Source organism: Centropristis striata, chromosome 6, assembly GCF_030273125.1.
Source record: "Centropristis striata isolate RG_2023a ecotype Rhode Island chromosome 6, C.striata_1.0, whole genome shotgun sequence".
NCBI lineage: Eukaryota > Metazoa > Chordata > Actinopteri > Perciformes > Serranidae > Centropristis > Centropristis striata.
In genome coordinates this window covers 9,984,438-10,008,253 of record NC_081522.1, presented here as the reverse complement: position 1 = coordinate 10,008,253, position 23,816 = coordinate 9,984,438, and the positions used below count along the sequence as shown (strand labels likewise).

Here is a 23,816-nt window from a genome sequence, read left to right as displayed (position 1 = left end):
ATACATGTGATGTACTCACTAGGGATGCAGTCCATAACGATATTGTGCCATGATTTTTTTGTTGGAGCAACATTCTTGATCCAGATGAGTAAAATGTTCTTTCTAGCAGCAAAGGTTAGTATATTGAAAAGTCTTCTGTGTTTATTGTCAGTGATCTGATTATCCGGGAGACCAAGTATCAGGCACATAGGGTCCATCCATATTGAGACACCAAAGATAGCAGTCAGCTCATTCACAATACTAGACCAGTACATTTGTAACTTCACACATGACCAAAGGCAGTGAAAGTAATCTCCAGTCTCAGAATTGCATTTCCAACAAAGTGGGGAATTATTAGCGTCCATTTTGCTCTTGGCAGCATCGGGAGCAATTTGGGGTTCAGTATCTTGCTCAAAGATACTTCGACATGAAGGCTGCGACGGTCAGGGATCGAACCACCAACCCTTCGGTTGGGGGGTAACCCGCGCTAGCAACTGAGCAACTGAGCCACAGCCGCAAAAAGACACAAAAAGACTTTGTTCCAAGCAAAATCTGCCCTTTCTGTTTACACAAGTGTGTTTAAGCACTGGTTGTCCTATTTGTATTCTCTCTTAACCCTCGTACCTTACTTGGAAAAAGTTACTTAGATGTCCTCAGGACACAGAAAATCACATTTATCTCATAAGAAACAAAAGTAATAAAAATGTTAACTTTAATGTGAGGTCAAAGAGACAGACTGCTCTGTTGTCTGTCTCTGTGTAATGCTACCTATACACCAGAAGACTTTGAAAAGATTTGGAAAGACTCCTGGAAGACTATCAGCTCACACCTGCTCACATCTGAACAACTGTTGAGAGTTTTTAGTCCCAGCCTAGTCTCAGACTGAGATTCTACAAAGACTGTGAATCTTGCAGGGTCACTATTTACAAGACTACAACTAGATTTCCTTTAGCATTTTTTACCTACCATGCAATTTTTGTGTGCGCAGTGGTTTGTGTTGAAAAAAAAAAAAAGAAGAGGAGAAGACACCCTCACAAAGCTGAAAAAGGATTTCTGTTTTTCTGAAAAGTTGACTAATTTACAGTAAAAATAGATATAAGGAAGAATAAAGGAAAGGAAACTGTAGAAAAGAATTAATGATATACATTTATGTCTTATTTAATTATAATTTGTTTAATTGAATAATTATACTTATCAGCTCTATCAACTTTCATTTAGTTAATCACACATTCATCATCAATTATTTATTACTTATTTATGTATACATTTATTTTTACATTTTAACTGGGTCTGCTTACTGTTCTCTTTACTAAGAAACAGCGCCCCCAAAATCCCGCTTGTGGCCGTAAATATATTACATCTCTATATTTGTATTTAGGACTGAGCTTACTAACATTATTGTGATCATACTGTGATGATAAGTGGTTTTACTGCCGGTCTGGAACCGCTCATTTATTGGTTGTTGATTGTGTTAGGTCACTGCGACTTGCGATCATATCAAACACGTTTGATATGATCGCAAACCAAAGACTAGGAAAAGACTGATAAGAAACAGCGCAGATTACTACCTTACACTTAACGATCGGGATGACGGGAGTGCGCTGTGACTCCAGTAAGACTCCTAGATTTACTAAAGACTTTCAGTTTTTAGTCTGGGACTGGGAAAATCGTTTGGTGTAAGCCCAGCAAAATTCTAAATTAAAAAGACAGTTTGCAGAATCAAACCATTAAATTATAGCCATTTGGATTAAATGTTTAGGAGGGTTAGGGTTAGGGTTAGCCCAGCAATATGCTGGGTTTACACCAAACGATTTTCCCAGTCCCAGACTAAAAACTGAAAGTCTTTAGTAAATCTAGGAGTCTTACTGGAGTCACAGCGCGCTCATCCCGATCGTTAAGTTTAAGGTAGTAATCTGCGCTGTTTCGTATCAGTCTTTTCCTAGTCTTTGGTTTGCGATCATATCAAACGTGTTTGATATTATCGCAAGTCGCAGTGACGGAACACAATCAACAACCAATAGATGAGCGGTTCCAGACCGGCCAGTAAAACCACTTCAACAGGAAAAAGTTACATCATAACAATAATGTTAGTAAGCTCAGTCCTAAATACAAATATAGAGATGCAATATCTTTACGGCCGCAATCGGGATTTGGGGGGCGCTGTTTCTTAGTAAAGAGAACAGTAAGCAGCCCCAGTTAAAATGTATAAATAAATGTATGCCTATACATAAATAAGTAATAAATAATCGATAATTAATGTATGATTAACTAAATGAGAGTTGAAAGAGCTGATAAATATAAGTATTCAATTAAACACATAATTAAATAGGACATAAATGTATATCATGAATTCTTTTCTACATTTTCCTTTCCTTTATTCTTCCTTATCTATTCTTCTTGTCTTTTTTTACTATAAAATAGTCAACTTTTCATGTCGGAAAAACAGAAACCCCTTTTCAGCTTTATGAGGGGCATTTTGTGGCGTCTTCTTTTTTTTTCCCCCAACACAAAGCACTGCAAACACAAACATTGCATGGTAGGTAAAAAATGCTAAAGGAAATCTAGTTGTAGTCTTGTAAATAGTGACCCTGCAAGATTCACAGTCTTTGTAGAATCTCAGTCTGAGACTAGGCTGGGACTAAAAACTCTAAACACTTGTCTTCAGATGTGAGCAGGTGTGAGCTGATAGTCTTCCAGGAGTCTTTCCAAATCTTTTCAAAGTCTTCTGGTGTATAGGTAGCATTAGGTCACTATCAAATGCATGCATAATTCACTAACTTTGTGTGTGCCCTCTCTCTATGCAATTATGGATTAATCATGCAATATGCTTTTGATACAATGATTATGATCGTGTGTCAATATTGGTTTAGAAACTGTGATTACTTTAAATACATATATTCCATTTGCTTAAACTGATTAAGATTCTATAATCACAAAGAATATATTTTATGTTTCATATTTTAGATTTCATGTGGACAAAATCTGTGTCTCCAAATATATATCTGCAAGTCATAACAAGGCAAGAGATTTGACCTTTAACAACAGGTCAGGACATGGACATGGTGTTCTTGGCAGGTTACAACCTGGTAACATGATGTGTCCCTATATTGATTAAAACTGACGAATCAACGGATCAAGAGGGTGGCACTTCCTGGAAGAAATCTACCTTCATTTTTTAGCAAAATCTGTCAGAATATAAAAAAGGGTTCAAGGGAAATTAGATTGGTCCAACCTCCATGAACTGACCAGCCTATGTGATGTCAGGGACGTGTAGATTCAACCCAGCGATGACTGTAACTGCACATTTCTTGATTTATTGTAATAAAATGTAAAAACTAAGAACTTGGACGCCTCCTGCTCATCATTCCCCATCAAACAATCTGCGCAGAGACTTGGTAAGTTTACTGTTGGAGTCAAATAATATTATTTTAAAGGTTTCGTCAATGCATTTCTCTATCAATGCACATTTCCTCCATGTTTAGTGAAACAAAAAGCTGAGATTCAATCCCACCCCTTCTCTCTATCACAGCAGACAATGTGATTAATCAAGCAAAAGTAATCTAAACTACTTTTTAGGTCTCACCCACAACAAATAAATGATTCAAAATGATGATGCAAAAAGATTTATTAAAACGAATAAAACCAATATGTATATATATAAAAACATTTATTATATATGCACAGCATATCTCATTAAGGTCATATCAAAATTTAAATAAAAAAACAAGGACATACACAACAACAGAACACAGAGGCCTATGCTTTGTATAAATGTGCACTTGGTCTAGTACCCAGTAGTAGATACTAAACTCTCTGTATGGGTCACTCAAGGTATCACAAGTTACATATTACACTGTGGAAAGGACTATTAACCCATAGAGAGTTTTTTCAAAGTGCACTTATGAGTGATAGATTATATCACTTCTAAGCAAGGACACAGTTGCAGAAAAAACAACTGAAGACTGTTGGACTTTAGCTTTCATAAGCTGACGAAGAGATATTCAGGATAAAACAACTTGTTGTTCTTATTGATGTTGCTTACAGTGAAATACCTCTACCAACTACAAAGTCAGTGCACCATCGTGGAAAAAAGTAAACCTTTGTTTTAGATTTAGAACCAGAACCTGCAGCCGCGAGGCAAGATAATTAATGTTTAAAAAGCCATAAAGGCTCAAAAGACATCTAGACCAGAGCAGAGAGATATTAAATGTAACCACTGGAAACAACTACAGATAAAAGCAACTGTTTGATATTTCTTTGGATAACCATTACTCACTTTCTCATCCAGGAGTTAAATGAAGATTGCTACCACGAATATCTGTGTTTTAAATTGGAAATAATAAATACTTCTGAAAGTAGTCTGGCATATAAACTCCCTTTAAGCTAAGATAACCAGCTCCTGGCTGTAGCTGACTGTGGTATCAATCTTCTCATCTAACCCTCTGCAATAAAGCACATAAGCCTATTTCCCAATATGTATATCTATTCCTGTTAATGCAACACACACACTGTAAGCAGCTAAGAAGGCAGAGGTTCCACAACATGTAAACTTTATAGTCTGTATGAAAGGCACTATTTGGGAATCTAACTAAAAATTGTCAAGTCAGTTTCAAGCTCGTCTCCCTACCTGACCTTCACTTTGTCATTTCTGTTGGTAGAATGGACTGTGGAAGCCGCTGTCCTGCTGCCGCTGTCTCAACTCAGAGAATAGAGGCCTGGAAAAACCTCCATGCCGACTCTCACCTTCAGAGCCAGGGGTGGGCTCTCTGTGTGAACTCATACTCTGGGTGTGAGGGGTCTTTTTGGCAATTTCATTATAGACAGTCAGATCAGAAACATCCGGGGTGAGGCCGCCAAACTCTCCTGAGTCACTGGCTGACACAGCAGAGACAGAAAAGGGCTTCACCTGTTCAACTTTCCTCCCAGAGTAAGAGAGTCTTGAAACTTGGAAGCCTGTGTCCGAGTCGCTGCTGGTCATGCTCCAGTCGGTCCTCCTCTCTTCTCTGACAGGAGCCTCCTGGATGAGCAACTGTTTATTTTGTCGCTTTGAGTCTGTGTTGCTTGAGTCAACTCCCTGCAAGCAGAGCTCTCTGCTTTTACTCCTCACAGACATATCCACAAAATCCACCTGGGATAAAGAAGCCGTCTGTGGAGAAGGTTTGTACGACTGGAAGTGTGTGTGACCAGCAATTTGGTGTTTGAGCCCTGCATCTCCTGAGGCCTCCTCCTTCCCAGATGCAGAAATGTCCTGGTGACTCAGAGGTGTAGTCTTCGCTGCAGCAGCTTGTTTACGCTCTGAATCAGCAGAAGTCTTTTCCTTGTGGGATCTCTCCTCCGGCCTGATGTCAGGGAGCTCAGTTAGTGTTGACAGGTTCTTACTGAAACCTGCGTTTCTACCTGAGAGGCAGTCAGCTGAGGACACAGCTGTCAAACAACCTGCCAATGCAAAACACACAGTCACACCACATTGATATTTTGAAACAAAGAAACTTCAGTAAAGCAGTTCTGCACAACAGGACTCACCTTGTAAACTATAGTTCTTTCCAGATTTACTTTTGATTGGCGTCTCTAGAACTTTAGCCATGGCTGCCAGTTTGCTTGCAGCATTCATTATTTTCTTTTCAGCCCTGCAGAAGAAGGAGAGACCAATACAATTAGCCTGAGGAAGCCATAATGATAAAGGCAAACGAGTTTAGGACAATTACGGCCTCTTGCCTTGTAGTCTTTCCTCCGTCCTCCAGTAGCTCCTGCAGACAGGTCAGATAATATCGCCGCATCTTCCTGGCAGTGTCCTGCCTCTCCCTCTGCACCTCTATCCGGATCATCTCTGCAGCTCGCTCCCGACTCTCCTGGAGGTAACGCAGCATGTCTCCTGCCATAAAAAACACAATCATGATCTGTGCTTTTCACCAGGTACATGCATGAAAAAATATCTTTGGCATGGTTTGATGAACATTTATAGAAACATGCAACCCTGCATCAGATTCACAAGTGAGGATACAAAGTATGGTTCATTTAACATTGAATTGTGGTGTCTCCGAATACAAAATATTAGTATATCAAAAAGTGACAAAGCAACATTGAGCAAAATTACCAACCTCTGATCTTTTCAACAGTCATCAGGTACTGCTGCTTCATCTCCTCGAGGCCTTGCTGAGCATTTTGTTGATGATCAGAAGCACTGTAGGCAAGAACAATTAATATGGTGCAATCATTTTGTTACTATTGTAATGTACTGAAACTGGTTTTGTAAATATTACATAATTAATGTCTGAAGCGAATGCATAGTAGATCACATGGTTATTTTACAGAGCACAGTAACCACTCGTAACGGGTAGCTTAAGTTTTCAAATCAGTTTTGATCAAATTTCTCAATCATTCTCAATCTGTCATTTTAATGACAGCAGACTGGCATATATATTATAATGGGAGAAGTTTGTTGACTTAAAAATCAACACCATTTTAATGGACAGAATGCATAAATGCTTACACTTTTTAAAAGTTGAAGAGAGAAGGGAGGACATTTGATATAAAACATGATTGATGTACAGTGGAGAGAACAAGTATTTGATACACTGCTGATTTTTCAGATTTTCCCACTTGCAAAGCATGTAAAAGTCTGTAATTTCTATCATAGGTACTCTTCAACTGTGAGTGATGGAATCTAAAACAAAAATCCAGAAAATCGCAGTAGATGATTTTTAAATAATTAATTTGCATTTTATTGCATGACATAAGTATTTGATCATCTATCAACCAGTAAGAATTTTGGCTCTCACTGACCTGTTAGTTCTTCTTTTAGAAGCCCTCCTATTCTCCACTCATTACCTGCATTAACTACACCTGTTTGAACTTGTTACCTGTATAAAAGACACCTGTCCACACACTCAATCAACCAGACTCCAGCCTCTCCACAATGCCCAAGACCAGAGAGCTGTGTAAGGAGATCAGGGATAAAATTGTAGACCTGCACAAGGCTGGGATGGGCTACAGGACAATAGGCAAGCAGCTTGGTGAGAAGGCAACAACTGCTGGTGCAATTATTAGAAAATGGAAGAAATTCAAGACAACGGTCAATCTCCCTCGGTCTGGGGCGCCATGCAAGATCTCACCTCGTGGGGCATCAATGATCATGAGGAAGGTGAGGAATGAGCCCAGAACTACACGGCAGGACCTGGTCAATGACCTGAATAGAGCTGGGACCACAGTGTCAAAGAAAAACCATCAGTAACACACTACGCCGTCAAGGATTAAAATCCTGCAGTGCACGCAAGGTGCCCTTGCTCAAGCCAACGTCAAGGCCTGTCTGAAGTTTGCAAATGACCATCTGGATGATCCAGAGGAGGAATGGGAGAAGGTCATGTGGTCTGATGAGACAAAAATAGAACTTTTTGGTTTAAACTCCACTCGTCGTGTTTGGAGGAAGAAGAATGATGAGTACAACCCCAAGAACACCATCCCAACTGTGAAGCATGGCGGCGGCAACATCATTCTTTGGGGATGCTTTTCTGCAAAGGGGACAGGACGACTGCACCGTATTGAGGGAAGGATGGATGGGGCCATGTATCGTGAGATCTTGGCCAACAACCTCCTTCCCTCAGTAAGAGCATTGAAGATGGGTCGTGGCTGGGTCTTCCAGCATGACAACGACCCAAAACACACAGCCAGGGCAACTAAGGAGTGGCTCCGTAGGAAACATCTCAAGGTCCTGGAGTGGCCTAGCCAGTCTCCAGACCTGAATCCAATAGAAAATCTTTGGAGGGAGCTTAAAGTCCGTGTGGCCCAGCGACAGCCCCGAAACCTGAAGGCTCTAGAGGAGATCTGTATGGAGGAGTGGGCCAAAATCCCTGCTGCAGTGTGTGCAAACCTGGTCAAGAACTACAGGAAACGTCTGATCTCTGTAATTGCAAACAAAGGTTTCTGTACCAAATATTAAGTTCTGTTTTTCTGATGCATCAAATACTTATTTCACGCAATAAAATGGAAATTAATTATTTAAAAATCATACAATGTGATTTTCTGGATTTTTGTTTTAGATTCCATCACTCACAGTTGAAGAGTACCTATGATAGAAATTACAGATTTCTACATGCTTTGCAAGTGGGGAAAACCTGAAAAATTTGCAGTGTATCAAATACTTGTTCTCCCCACTGTACATGTCACTTGATGTACAGTTGAATAACATGGTATATAACAATAAACCGAGCAACAGTAAATGGAAACAATCTTGTTTAATATCACTGGACCCTGAACTAAAGATAAGAGGTGATAAAAACAACACAAACCCTGAGGGTTCTTTGGCTTTCTTGGCCTCCTCCAGCTGCTGCAGATGTTCCTCCTTTGCCTTTTGTAAGCCGCTTTCATGCTCCACTACAATACAGAAATATATTGTATCTTGAGTAAATCCATTTAAATGACATTTAAAGAAACACTAGAAATGTATTTATATACCTTGCAGATGCTGCATGGCAGTTTTGTGCTCTCGAACGCTGTGCTGGAGCTGACGACAGGCTTTCTCCAAGTGTCTTTGGAGCTCCTGGTTCTTCTTCTGCAGCTTACCTAAAGTCTCAGTGCACTCCTTCCTGCAGCGAGCCTGCTCCTTTCTCTGGGACAAAGAGCCTGGAAAAAGGATAAAATTGTCATATAAACTTGTTCATGGGCACTACACAGTAGCCTAATTAAAATACTGCATATCATATGAATTTAAGTAGACCAGGGTGCATTGCATACTTTGCATCTCATCGATTTCTCTCTCATGCTGTTGCTGGGTTTCTTTTAACACAAGGCTCAGTCTCTCCTCACTTATCTGTGGGGACATGAATAAAACCATAAACAGTGTACTTCATAAAAGAAGGTACATAATAAATATGGTACATCCAGACAAATCACAGTTGCATGCTACAGTACTTCAGTTAACAGAACATAGGAAAACTCACCTTCTTCCATTCCTTCTTGGCCTGAGATACTGCTCTGTTCACAATGTCTCTGCAGGATGTTTGGATGATGTGTGTAATGGTGCCCTCTGGTGTCTCCCCGCTGCTCCTCCTGGTGTCTTCAGTACCCTGCTGATCTGTGTTTGCATCCCTGAGAAGTTTAGCCTGGACCTCTGCCAGACCAGTCTGAAGCTCTGCTAGTAATTCATCTCTCATCTGCCGTCTCTGGGCCTGCTCCTTCTCTGCATGCTGACACCTCCACTCCTCCTCTCGGGTCCTCAGAGTCTGCTGCAGCTTGGCCTCCATCTGCAGGAGCAGCTCCTTCTTATGGCCATCGGCATCCTCTCTGACATGCTGCAAAGCCTGCTCCAGCTTTTTGCGCTGCTCTTGCAGCTTGCTCTGGTACGCCTGCTCACTGCGTGCCTGGATGACAGCGATCTCCTGTTGTTTGTCTCGGTTCCAGGCAGCTCTGGCTCCGGCTAGCTCAGCCTTCAGCAGGGCAGCTTGCTCTCTCATCCTTTGCTCCAGCTGACTCTGGAGAGTCGCCACCTCCTCTTGGAGCTCTTCCATCCCCTGTGTTCCAGAGCTCTGCTCCTCCAGCTGGTTCTTGTGCTTCTTATGCCACTGCTCCTCCGCCTCTCTCAGGGCCTGGGATACCTGACACATTCAAATTGAGAATGTATAAAAAGAAAAGCCAGTTGATAGCAGTCACACTTTTTTTTTTTTTTTTTTACTAAAACCCTGTCGTACCCGCTGCTCTGTGTGCTTTTCTTCTACCGCTTCCCATTTCTCCCTCTCTGTTTGAAGAGAGGTTTGGTATTCTGGTAATGAAGTCAAGTCCTCAATCCAGCGATTGTAGGCCCTGGTTACGGCACCTTCAACCTGGAACAGCAACAACAAACTTGTCAAACCCTGATGGCTGAAAATGTTGAAGAAAAGTCCTACAACATTACAAATAATGGAGGGACAAATCAGGTATATGATCACATAGCTGGAAAATCAAAAAGTGTAAGATTAAAAAAAAACATGCAGACTTTGTGTGAATAAGACAGCAAGTCATAAGCAAGTTTGGCTAACAGAGTTTTTTTTTTTTTTTTTTTTTTTTTAAATCACCACCTACCTGTCTGGCCATGTCCTCCAGATGTCTGTCGTGCAGCTCTCTCTGGGCCTGTTTCCTGGCTTCCTCCACAGCTTTGCGTTTGATTTTGTCAGCTTCCAGTTGCAGCTGTTGCTTCTGCCCATTGAGCCTTAATTCCACCTCCTCAATAGTAATTGTCACACTGCTGGCCTCAGTCTCATTTGCCTGACAGGTTGCCTCAGCAGTCTCTGTGCATTTCTCTCTCCTGGCCTCCTCCAGCCTCTGGACCCAAGTTTTCTCCATCTGTACAGAAGCAGTTAAACTTTCAGATCTGACATACAATCACCATTAAGGAGTTGGGGGAGCTTTATAGTGGTAACAGAAAATCCTACCTTTTGTTGTTCCTCCTTCCAAGCAGCTTTGGCCGAGGCTACGTGAGAGTTCACCTGCTGCTGAATCTCAGTCTCCTTTTCTTTGGACCAGAGAGCTTTGAGCTGGTTTATTGAGGTTTGATGCTGAGCTTCAAGTTCAGCCCTCAGCTTCTCCACAGCTAAACCACTCTCTTCTCTCAACTTCTGTTGGGAACCAAATCATAAATCTTTCTAAGTCCAAAGGTAATCCATGTTAGATACAGGCAACTTCAGCACGAAGAAACAGATTTGTGAAATACAAAATATGGAAACACTACCAATTTTGTCCACATGGATGCGCCAAAATAGACACAGCACGATTCCAAATATATATATACATTTATATTTTATGTTAGGTTAATTTCTCTCTATCTATAGTTTGATGAGTGTAGGAAATATTTCCAACTGCTTCTGATAAACATATTTCAGGATCTTGTATACCTCATTTACTCTGATCAAAGCCTCGTCCTGCTTACTGTTGCGTAAGCTTTCTTCAAGCATGTCCTTCTCCTGGCAGACAGATATGTAACACTCTTGCACAGCCAACATCTTATCATTGGCCTCAGACAGCTGGGTCCTGTGAAGGAGTAGAAGTACTGTTAATGAGCTGCAAATGTTCCCAGATAATTACAGTTTTCCCTGACAGGTGCAGAGGACTCACTGTAGCTGTCGGACCTGCTGCTGGTGCTGTGCAGCCAGCTGTTCAGCCTGAGCATCGTGTTCCAGCATGAGCTCGGTTCTGACCCGGTCCACCACGTCGTCCCTGTACTGCTGATGAATCCTCTCAGCTCTCCATGAAGAAACAGAAAAGTAAACATATGAACACACACTTTATCATAATTTTAAGGTAAAGAAAACATGAAATATAATCTTGTTTCCACTTTGTGTCGTACCTCTCTGCAGCCTCCTGCTTCTCTTGGTCCAGTTCTTGGATCATCTCCCTCATCTTAGTGCAAAGCTCCAAGTTGGCAGACCTCACCTTCTCCTCGCTCTGTTTCAGCTCCAGATTCTTCTTTTCTAACACCTAGAGTTTGGACGGAGCACCCACAGGGTTTTAAAGAACTTGTCAAAAAACAAAGACCATAATTAATCTGACAATATCACAAAAAACGACCAACCTCCACTTGTTCCTTCAAGTGTTGTTTGTCTTCCTGTAGTCTTGTGAACTCTTTCTGAGACTCTCCAGTTAGGTCTAGATGTTTCATCTGACTGGACTCTCTGACCTGTGAACACAGATGCAGTTTTTTTAAATCTTTAATTAAAAGCTGGCCTTTAATTTATGCATTATCTTGAGCTTGTGCATCCAAGTTTTTATGTAATCTGTTTCTACATATGCAACTGTTTGCATTTGTAGAAACAAAACATGCATGAATATAATGTTTGAATCCTCTCAGGTCTATATGTTTAGTAGTTGAGTTTTCCCTCTCTGCTAAACAGCCTCGACCTGCATTAGAGAGTGCAGTTAAAACAACCAAAGAGCTAACAGAACAATGTCCAAGTGTCAGTGAAAAGAAAACACTGAATCTTCCCCAGACGGTTCTCACCGAAGAGCAGAGCTTGGCTTCATCTAGCTGGGTCTGCAGCTCGGTCACTCTGCCCTGGCAGAGATGGAGCTCCTCCTGCAGCTGACTGATCTTCTGCCGCTTCCCCTTCAGACTACCAAGGCAGCGCTGCATCTCCACTCGCAGCAGCCGCAAAGCTTCATCTTTAGGCAGCTTGGAGTCGGACAGGTGAGCCATGGCAGTACTGACCAAACGGGAGGGAAGGTTAGATTTAGATTGACAGTAGTAATGAAAGTGAAGTAGAAATTTTGCCAGTTGATAAAGTTTCACAGTATTTATTAGCACTTATGGCACAATGACAAAGAGCGATTCAGATTCATTGTCATGATTGTGACTCTGCTCTATAATCACCTGTGAAGCAAGCCATTTTTCCTGTTTGTTTTCTTCAACCCTAAATCCACACAGGATTCAGACAGCTGGTTCTCCCAATCACTGGTCAGGTCTAATGCAATAACACCATGTTTCACAGCAGATTCATACAGAGTGATCTGCTCCTTCAGCTCGGCCAGATCCTCCTGCAGAGTAAAGGGTAAAGAAGAAAAGTTTAATTGGTTAAGTTGAAGCACATCCTCTATTTGTTTCGAGTGTGATTCCATTCTGGGAAAGAAAAATCAGAGAGCAAACCTGCAGGACTTGGTTCATGTTTTCACTCAGCGCCTTGGCTGACTGAGCCTGTTGTAGTTTGATTTGTAACTGACTCATCTCCTGCACCGAACCTAAAGAAAACAGAGACACAGATGCATAGAAGTTGCTTATTAATGTTCTGTGATCTTTTCTGAAATGAGTTTTTAGCAACCATAAGAAGGTGGTTGCAGCCACATTCACTCACTCGTCTGCAGCAGCTTGGCACATTGTTGCTGACTCTCCTCCAGACGCTGAGTAAGGGCGTTGACGACTCTGGCTCTCTCCAGTTGCTCTTCTTCTCTCTGGCGCTCCAGCTGCTTCACCTGCTCTCGTAACCTCTGACCAACATCCATCTGGAGTCAAAAAAACAACAACATAGGTTTATTGTGTCTGCAGGTGACTTAAGACTATATCTCCAGTAACAGTAACACTACAAACCTGTGAGTTCAGAGCCTGAGCAGTCGAGTCTAGCTGCTGCTGTAGTGTCAACACTGCAGCCTCATGCTGCTCCTTTATGACGGCAAGGTCTCTGTCATGCTGCTGTCGTGTTTTGGACAGAGTATCAGAGCGACAGAGCTCCAACATCTGCTGCTTCATACTGTCCACTGCAGCCTCTGCCACCCGCTGCTTCTTCGTGTTCTGCAAATAAAAGAAAACTTCTGCATAGATATGCATCCTATATCAAAGCTTTCAATGAAGATATGCTTTGGGTCTATTGGAGAATGCATAAATGCAATTTTCAGTGAGGCATTTGCTTTTAATCATGTAAAGCAGGCACTGCTTTTTAATAAATTGGATACATTTTGTATAATATGATTGATTATCTTTCTTAATTAAAGATAACCTGAAGTACTGCAGACTGTCTTGAGCTCAATATAACTAAGAAGATAAGAAGGAAGAAAGCAGTGGTGCGTGTCAGTGCAGAACTCACCTCCTGGTCTCTCTCAGTCAGGACCTGGACTTGCTGCTCCATTGCTTTCAATTTGTTTTGCATTTGAACTTCTCTCTCCTTTGCCTCTTCAGCCAGTTGACTTGATGCCTTCAGACTTACTGCCAGGCCATCCTTTTCATCTATTAATGATAAAAATAACATTATGTTTCCACAAGCAGCACATCCAGCAAAATATCAACACACAAGGTTAATTCAGGACAGATAGTGTAATTCCTATAAACAACCACAAGGGGGGCACATTTACAAGTAAGTGAATACACATCCTATTTAATTTCCTTTAATCTCATTCAATGCTATAGATGGATATCCAGGACATGTTCAAGTGGTTGTTTAATTACCGCTAGAGCATTAATTTTAGATTTTTAAATACATATATGAAAAGAGAACAATAATTCAGCATACAACAATATCACATTTTAATCCTTAAATCACATCATCTTATATCACAAAATAACTATAATGACTTTACATAGGCTATGCACTGAAATAAGGTGAAGACAAATTCCCATCCCCCATTGTGTGAAACACACCTTTGGCGATAGCACACTGGTGTTCAATGTATCTCATATTGCGCCTTGAATCCTCCAGTTTACGCTCCAAGTCTTCAATTTGTCTCTGCTGACCCTTGTTTAAAATCTGCAGCTGGGCAAGCTGTTCTCTGTCAGCAGTTTCTAAAACACAGTACACAATTAATAATCAACACATCAATCATTTACCCATTATTTAAATAGTACAAAAACAATATTGTTTTCAGCAAATTCCTATATTGAAATTCATGATAACAAAATCACTTTTAAACTGTTACTGTGATTTACGTATCACTGTACTCCTGTGCTATTGATCTAAATTGCAACTAAATTAAGACAGCAAGACTCACTTTGTGTCGATTCGAGGAACTCTCTTTGCAGATCGTCAAATTGACCTTCTTGGTGAACAGCCTGGGAGTTAAACATCTTTGGTTGAAGGGTAGCATGGTGAGGGTTGTAGCTGGCCTTGTGCTGACCCACTCCTCTGTCCACTGCTCCAGACTTTAGATCAAAACACAAGAAATACAGCATGTTTGAACTAAAAACACTACTGACATAACTCAAAATAAAGTTACACTAATCTATTTCTTTCTCAAACACAATGAAATTGTACAACTGAGGGTTTATATTAAACTATTGACAAAGGAAAATGTATGTATACGTTCTTCACAATGACATACATTTTAAAATAAAATGTATAACATATAAATATGGAGAATTTATAGTTTAAAAAGTTGGGAACAGATAGCAAGTTTGTTTAATAAGGTAAGAATTTTTAATAAACAGGAACACCAATCACAACAATGAGCAATCAGTGGTCATGATCAGATTTTGTCAGTCTACAATGCCAAAGTGCACCAAACATAAAAGTCCACTGACCTGAAAATGGTTTCTGGCGTTATTGTGTTCCCCATAGTTTTGGATGTCTCTGTGTTCTCCTTCTCCATTATACATTACAGCATTATTAGTGCCTGGAGGGTAGGGTTTGGACTCATACTCGTCTGCGGAGAAATCATTGGTCTCTGTTGATTTCTCTGTGCCGATGCTGGTGTATGTATAATCTCCCTGGGTGAACTGATGATCCTGGTTCCAGGTGTGAGGTGGAGGTTGAGTCTGAGGGTGATGTCCATTGATCTGAACAGCTCGATCCTCATAGGCATACTCATCATGGGAGCGCTGATCATAGTCAACGTCATGATTCTTCAGAGAGATGGGGAGTATAAGTGATGTTTTTTTAGAAGTGTAGAACACAAAATTCACAAGAGAAACAAACTAACAACCTACCTGCTCATGAGAAGTTGGCCTTGGGTGATCCGACCACTGGGGAGTCCACACAGACTGTGGGCTGAGTGCAAAGGGTTAAAATGCATAATTATATCAGTGCAATCAGGTATGTCTAATTGTTTTGAACCACACCCAGAGTTCTCTTCTCTAAATCTGAGATTACTAATGCGTCAGCAGATATATGTGTGTGTCTGTTACCTGTTGCCTGTGTTTTTATTGCTGCAGGTAGAGTACTCCAGCTCTGGGGAGGAGTCTCTGCTGTCCTCCAGCATGTCATCCGGCAGGTCGGTGAGCAATTTGTGCAGCTGCGGAAAATAGCACACAGAAATGAGTCACCAAGGTTGCTCAGCAACCAAGTAATAAAGTGATTTTAAAAAATAGAAGAAAAAAAACGCACAGTGAAGCAATCACTGATAGTCTGACAGATAGAAAGTATCAGGAGAACATTTGTAGAGTTTTGCTCAAAGGGATTTGAAAATAAGCCAAAATCCTACTGTTTTGAGAGGAATAAGGCTCGATGTAGCAGATAAAAATATTTTTTTAGGTTTACTATTCATAATCACTTTGTTCTAGTATGCGTTATATTTAAGCATGCATTCACTAATCATATCCACGAATCATTAAGTAATTTATTTAGCAACATTTTCAACACTCTTGTTTAAATGTGAGGATTTGCAGCTTGTAGGCTTTTGAATGAATCAGAAAAAAAAGGTACTTGTTCGTTGCAGCCCTAATATTTGCCCTGTTTGTTTACATTGTGCTAATTATTTCTGTGGTCCACACAATCTGAGAAACAAAACACAGACAAACACTACTGTATTTTTCTGTCAAACCATCTTAGCTCTTAACGGCACAAAAACAAGTTGAATCAACGTCTGTGTCGGTAACAGATTGACCAGGCTTGCTTTACAACCAACCATGTGTGATGGAACAAACAGAGCCAGCTGGACTTACTTCACACAAGGACTGCTGAATATCCCTCAAATCCTCCACTGTGTCCACAACCGAAGGACCCATATTATCCCGCTTACACATTTAATAAAGATTGAAGAGGTGCTTCTGCTTCAGTTGTGAAGCCACATGGTAACCTCCTAGCATAATCTTTCTGCAGAGAAGACGTTCTGTGTGAAACATCCAAAAGGTCCCTGGCATGTTGTCGGCTCCCTGTGGTATTGCTGTGATTTGCTCCCAAAGAACTCCATTGTTTAGGCAGAACATATAGCAAGGTTAACTAGAGCAGAAACATTCCAATTACTGGTGGCAAACATTGTCCACTTGACTAACTTGTGTATACTAACTAACTAGGCTATAGCAAAGGGGAAAAATCCATTTGAGAATTAATATTCAAAGTCCCATTCTTCATAGAATTGAAGCCCAACGGTAAGATATGCAGTTTAAGTTTCTTCAGGCTTTGCTCAAGCACAAGTGGGGCCAAGTACAGAAACAAGGTAACCTAAATAGAGCGAGAAAGTAGAAAAACCAGGGCAGAGCTAGTTTCTGTGTGACACACCTGGAAGGAGGCCTTTTCCTTGAGCCAATAATAGCGCAGGTTTATGGCGCAACACATTGTAGGCATGAGTAATAACAAAGCATGCCTGTCTAGCTGGTGGTGCTTGACAAATTCACTGCACACTTCAAATGCTACAGCAAAAAACACTCACTTTAAATACCAAAAAAGCAAGTAGGGATTGGGAAAGTATAAAGCTTAAAAAGAAGCATGGATATTATTGTAGATATATTTACCTGAAAATTTTCATAATCAGTGAACAAATGGTGGTCGTAAACGTGCTACAATTGAGGAACAGACAGGTAATGCATACAGCACTGCACACATCACAGGTTATTGTTTTTAAATTCAAGCATTCCCTGAATATCTCCTCTCGTCTGATATGTTGGATAACTGATGTTTGAACATATTTATAATCAAGAAACTAATAGGGGTTCAAGCAATCACAGCACAAGATCACACTAGCACATGATACAAGATGGTCCAACAACAAAGACACAGATCTAACTGTAACACAAGCGTTATCCAAACAACTGTACGCAGCTGTAGTTTTGAGTCCGATACCTCTTGCTCTCTTGCATAGTCCTCCTGGTCGTACTCTTCTTCATCTTGCTGGGTTTGAAGAGCAGCACTGTCAAAATCAATAGACATGATGCAGAGCCTGTTGGTGTAGGGTGCTCTACAAAAGAGGTGCAAAAAAAAGCAAACTTATGAGGGAAACCACAAACAACAAGGAGAGGTATTTGTTGGCTGGTGGTGGCGTTAACAGACTGACCATTAAGGATGGTCAACGTTAACTTAGCTTACTTACGTTACGAGTTACCGTTAGATAAAAACACTGATTTGGAGCAGTCAAAACAGACAAATAGCGTTAGCTTACCTGTTGGCATAAATGTCACAGACGTTTCTTTTGCTGATTTGACCGTTAATTTATTCAAGAGACATTATTAACCGCTAATCACATTGCTGTTTACATTTAGCTAGCTGACTAGCAGAACATGTTCGTTTTCCTTAGCAACAAAACAACGAGTCCGAAATAAAAAACGACCGAAACCCGATTACGATTGATCGGAGACGTAGATCTAACAGTCGATCAAATGTTAAGTGCCAGTTTGCGAGTAATCTGCTGTAGTGATTATAAGTATAAAGCTAACTCCGGCTAGCCGGCTGGACGTCTCTTTAAGAGCCGCAGACTCGCCCACTTTGAAAACACGCGCGCATTAGCAGCGCCAAACCACTGAGGGAGACTACAACTACTTATAGCTATATAATATTATTTATATACAGTCTATGTATAATATACATTACTTCACCAGCACACACATATGCTAGTTTATGACCAGTGCTTTAATACCCATGCTCGGTCACAAAACATGCATGTGAGAAGCTATTTCCTAAACATTATTGTGCTGTTGCTGCCAAAACCGGAACTAAGAATAGGGCGACTAGAACTATGGGAAATGTAGTCTCCGTGTTTTCTTGAACGACAATTGAAAACATTGTGATATGATCATACAGTACTAAATAATTATGTCAAATTATGTCAGTAATTTGCTTCTTGTCATTTATCTTATTATGATATTATATTATCACAAATGAGAGCATGCCCTCAATAATTTCTCGAGATTTAATAAAGGTTAATATTTTTTTATTGTAGGAAATTAATATTTTAGATTACATTCAAACAGATCTAAGCATATACTAATCTTCAAACATTATCGCTTTCTGTAATAAACAAGTATAATACATGATTTAGTATTATATATAATGTATATATATAATAAAAAATATATGAATATATATATATAGTCTATGAGTAGAAACTATTTCGTGTAAAAGTTTTGTAGTTTTTAAGGTATATTGTGACGTCACCGCCTGCATACGTGTTCGACCACGCCCCCTCTCCTCCAGACACTTCCGTGTTTTTGCTGCTGCAGACTGAACCGCTTCAGAGTCAGCTTTTCTGTTACAAACAGGAACTTAAATCTATCAGCTGAGCTAAACTCATGTTTTAAAAACTGATCTCAGTTCAGCGTGTTCCGCATCCGCGATCCTCTTGTGACAGTCAGCTGATCGTGACCAGGATCTGCAACAAAACTGTGAGCGCTCCTGTCTGACAACAAGAAGTCCATTCAGAGTTATTTAAAACAGAGAGAAATGGCTACAAACCCTCCCAAGTTAACGACTGCGATATCTGCCAATGAAAGGTGAGTAGCAGTAAGATATTCTATTTGTTATTGAAGCAGAGGGGTGAATAAACTAATGTGATACTCACTTCATTTCTTTATTTGTAATTCCATGCAGGCTGCAAAACCTGAAAAATACTTTTGAGACAAAGTATGGAGAAGTTCCCCTTTTCTATGCATGTGCACCTGGAAGGGTCAATCTGATAGGTAATTTCATTTTATATGGTAGGATTTCGTTGACTGACATTTGGGAGAAAGGTAATTCAATGGAGGGGAAATAAGTTTATTTCCAACGTATAAAAAGAAAGCAAAGTTCTCATACTGAAAACGTATTAGAAAGCATAACAATAATAACAATACAAGATTGTCAAACACTTGTTGATGGAATAGGAAGAAGTACACACTTATTTAATTCCAGTCATTGTTAATTAAATTAATCTAGCATCCTTATAGATATAACCCTGAACAACAATTATTTTCATAAACATATCCAAATATATAGGTTTAATTACAAATTTTCTTTGTCTTACAAAGTACAAATATATTGCTATTATGTTCATATATATAAACTCTAAATTGGTATATTTAACTATGAGAAATATAAATTAATGACTGATGTATTTAACTTTATCAAAATATACATCTAATTTTATGTTTGCATACAAAATACAAATATAATTTTAGGATAATTAAATAATTGAGTCTCATCTACAGTTGTAAATCACATTTCTCTTTTGTCCAAAACCCTCATATTTACAGGAGAGCATATTGATTACTGCGGCTATTCTGTTCTCCCGATGGCCATTGAACCGAATATCCTCGCAGCTGTCTCGGTGAACAACTCAGGGAAAGTCACTCTGGCCAACACAAATCCTCACTACAAGTAAGGCTTAGACACCCATGATTATTGCTGAATACTTATGTTATGTCTGTGAAGTTAATTTAGTAGCTTAAAATGCTTTTAAAGTGTCGTCATCTGTTTGCAGGGATTTCACTGTGTCATGTTCAGAAGAAATTGCCATAGACAGAGAGAACCCACAATGGCATTATTATTTCCTCTGTGGAGTCAAAGGTATTCAGGTAAGATCTAAGTACAATTAAGTATGCAATATTATACTATAAGAGCATTATAGAAGGTTGGTAAAGTTAACATTCCTGCTTATTTTCTTCACAGGAGAAGTTTGGGATTGCTGAGTTAGCAGGAATGTCATGTGTCGTAGATGGAACCATTCCTCCGAGCTCCGGCCTCTCCAGCTCCAGTGCCTTAGTTTGTTGTGCCGGTCTCGTAACAATGGAGGCAAATCAGAAGTCCCTCTCCAAGGTACAATACTTTACAATACAAGCATTTAATTTTACAACATTATACACATTTACATTTGAAAAAGTGCTGTGTTTTACTAGCAAATTTGACTGCTACTTTAAAAACTAGCTTAATTTTAATGCAAGTATTTGTCATTTTCAAGTTCTTTCAAGTTTTTGAGTTCTGTTTAGTGTTTTTGTCATAATATCCTGTTATCCTGCAGGTCACGCTGGCTGAGATTTGTGCCAAAAGTGAGCGGTACATCGGCACAGAGGGAGGTGGCATGGACCAGTCCATCTCATTCCTGGCAGAGAGAGGAACTGTATGTCACTTTCCTGGTTCATTCAAACTAAACTCACTAAATAAATATGCGGAACATTGCAAGAAGAAATGCATGTTTAATTAGTATAAAAACCTTTATAAGTAGTGACTTACTGTTTCCTTGATTTTTTTTTCTGTCAGGCAAAGCTGATAGAGTTCCAGCCTCTGCGTGCCACTGATGTCAAGCTGCCAGATGGAGCTGTGTTTGTGATCTCCAACTGCTGCGTGGAGATGAACAAAGCTGCTTCTTCTCACTACAACATCCGGGTGGTGGAGTGTCGAATCGCCACAAAGGTACAGTGATCTGTCCAGTGTTTCTAAACCTGTTTCTGGGCGAGAAAGGATGATTTATGGAGCAGGAAAACTATTTTATAATTTAATAAAAATATTAACAGGATTTTACTGAATGTATTTGCTGTTGGGAAATGCTCAATATCTTATGACTATTAAGATAAAATACACTGAATATGTCAAATAATTATTTAGTTGTACACCTACAAAGGCCTACAAACATTTCAACTTAATATTGCATGTATACCCGATGATGCCATCAGTTTGTTTTCAGGGGTCATGCAATTCCAAAATGTTTAGAATCAGTAACCTGTTAGATCTTGTGCTTTTTGAATCTGCATACAAGCCAACTAATAAATATGTGTTGTCCATAAACATGATAATTAATCTCCATTTAGCTTTATTTTTATGCAATAACATTTGGTGCGGAACTTCTGGATTGGAAAGAACCATGAGAAGTGATACTACCACAGAAATATATAGAGGGATCCTGCATATATAGTGGAGCAGTACACTTAGAAACAGGACAGTGTATTGTTTTCTTACTGGTAATTATTGTGATAGAGCTTCAGCATATATGCATAAATGTTATTATAGTTGAAGTGTAGAGATTGGGGTATATTATCTCACATTTCATTGTCTTGGGTGTGATCTCAGATGCTTGCGAAGGCACGCGGTCTGGACTCGAGCAGGTTGCTGAAGCTGGAGCAGGTTCAGACGGAGCTGAAGGCGTCCCTGGAGGAGATGCTGGCTCTGGTGGACAACGTGTTGCATCCTGAACCGTACAGCCGGGAGGAAATCTGCAAGGCACTAGGCGTCACCTCCGAGCAGTTTTCCACAGAGCTGCTGAGCGCCAACACTCAGCATAGTGAGCAACACGACAACATCTGCAACATCTGTGTATTTTTATAACTCAGAGCTGAATCATGTCTAATCTGAAAATCACATTAAATTTGAATTGGTTCTTTAGGAAACCCAACACTATGTGTACAGATGAATGACCTCAGACACATTTGCCTCTTTTCGTCTCTCTCAGTGACGAGTTTCAAGCTGCACCAGCGAGCCAAGCACGTGTACAGTGAAGCAGCACGGGTGCTGCGCTTTAAGAGTGTGTGTGACTCAGAACTAGCTGATTCAGTACAGCTACTGGGAGACCTGATGAACCAGAGCCATGCAAGCTGCAGAGACCTGTATGAGTGCAGCTGCCCTGAACTGGATCAGCTGGCGGACATCTGTCTGTGAGTACAGCTCTCTGATATTACAGACTTAGACTGTAAAAATAGCCAGTGCTGTTCTGGAGACCTGACAAAAACAAAAGTGAAAAACAACCAACTTTAGGCAAAATTGTGTGGCTGAATTTAAGTTAGCTGCTTGAGTCTGAGGGTACTGGTATTGTGCATGCTGTCTTCCAAGCCCATACATTATACTGATCGTACTGAGTGAATACTAATAATATATAATAACACTAATAATACTATTATAATACTAAATATACTAAACTGAATATGTTGTTTTTGTTGTTTTTTTGCTGTTGGTAAACAAGAAATCAGGATATTAAGTCATTCCTAATTCAAAAAAAGTTGTCTAAAACATAAACAGAGAATTTGCTAATCCTTTTTGACATATTTTCAATTCAAAATTATACAAAGACAATAGATGTAATGTTTAAACTTTCAGAAACTGTGAAGCAGCAATTAAACTGCAACTTTAAATATCAGACTACCAATTAAATTTCACACATTTTTACTTTTTATTGTATTGCATTATGGGAAAATAGCACATTCAGAAATATATAGCTTTTTTTTTTACATTACCATCAGCCTCAGCTGTACTTTGTGTTTAGTGCTAATTGTCAAAAGTTAGCATGCTGAAACAAAATGGTCCTTATGGTAAATATTACCCTGCAATAATGTGGTGATGGAAAAATTGGTATTAGCTAAAAGGAAATGGGAGCACATGAATACATTATTATACCATCATCAGTATGTTAGCATGTTGGATGAAAACAAAAATAAACTTTTAAGCAAGTGTTGAGAGCAGACTAATATCCTTATGTGTGTATTAAGTGCTGGTTGGTTAGTAATAAATATAGCCCTGTTTACTGTAGATGAGGGATTAAAAATATGGTCTTTAGGAATTTTTTCTTGCTTCTCTTGATGACAGGAAGTCAGGGGCTGTGGGCTCGCGGCTGACAGGTGCAGGATGGGGCGGCTGTGCTGTCTCCATGGTTCCAGATGAGAAGGTGGAGTCTTTCTTAGAAGCAGTGAGCGAGGCCTACTACCGCCCTGATCCACGCAGAGCGGCAATGGAAAAGCAGAGTTTGTTTGTGTCAAAGCCGGGCGGGGGAGCTGCAATTTTCCTTGAGGAGTGAAACACATCATTGATGTCTGTTTATGCAGGAAATCATTGAATCACATTTACTCCTGCAGGAAAACAAATAAGACTTTACAATTACACCTGATTCAGATGACACTTCCAAATGACAAGGTTTATAAAATGTGTTTACAAAAGTGTCTCTTTACTCGTCACATATTATCCTAGAATAGAGGGGCCAAAAAATGATTACAGGGGTAAATCATTTTATAAAGGGAATATGTTTTTTGTTTTCATATTTTTGTATTAATTTTTTAGAGCTACATCACTTTCACAGTTCAGCTCAGAGAAGAAAACATGACAAATGTAATAACAATCAGGTTTAATTTATGCTGCTGTATAAAATCCATCCAACATTTTTTACATTGTATACATGGACATAATGTAGTAAACAATGGGCAAAAAAGAAAATCTGAAGAATTAAATAAACAGAATGCATTTGTGTGCATTTGAAGGAGTAATCATTTGAGTATCATCACCCCGACATGT

The 23,816-nt window shown here is 39.8% G+C and overlaps 2 protein-coding genes across 2 annotated transcripts; one reads left to right on the top strand and one right to left on the bottom strand.

The window, feature by feature from the left end:
* Positions 1-3,799: 3,799 nt before the first annotated feature.
* cep152 (centrosomal protein 152) lies at positions 3,800-18,257 on the bottom strand. The gene is made up of 28 exons (XM_059336075.1): positions 17,737-18,257; positions 17,421-17,535; positions 15,548-15,654; positions 15,350-15,410; positions 14,945-15,265; positions 14,416-14,566; positions 14,069-14,209; positions 13,518-13,657; positions 13,025-13,225; positions 12,792-12,939; positions 12,587-12,678; positions 12,314-12,477; positions 11,945-12,146; positions 11,519-11,623; positions 11,294-11,424; positions 11,062-11,190; positions 10,842-10,977; positions 10,383-10,565; positions 10,033-10,293; positions 9,663-9,794; positions 8,916-9,569; positions 8,710-8,785; positions 8,431-8,598; positions 8,265-8,349; positions 6,078-6,160; positions 5,695-5,851; positions 5,503-5,606; positions 3,800-5,415 (listed from the first exon to the last, which is right to left on the bottom strand). Exons 2-28 carry the CDS (start codon positions 17,505-17,507, stop codon positions 4,622-4,624), a joined length of 5,013 nt encoding a protein of 1,670 aa, XP_059192058.1. The 5' UTR covers positions 17,508-17,535; positions 17,737-18,257; the 3' UTR covers positions 3,800-4,621.
* A 451-nt stretch (positions 18,258-18,708) lies between these two features.
* On the top strand, positions 18,709-23,775 carry galk2 (galactokinase 2). The gene is made up of 10 exons (XM_059334546.1): positions 18,709-19,063; positions 19,161-19,249; positions 19,802-19,925; positions 20,029-20,122; positions 20,217-20,363; positions 20,566-20,664; positions 20,805-20,957; positions 21,612-21,822; positions 21,991-22,192; positions 23,118-23,775. Exons 1-10 carry the CDS (start codon positions 19,014-19,016, stop codon positions 23,323-23,325), a joined length of 1,377 nt encoding a protein of 458 aa, XP_059190529.1. The 5' UTR covers positions 18,709-19,013; the 3' UTR covers positions 23,326-23,775.
* Positions 23,776-23,816: the final 41 nt, after the last annotated feature.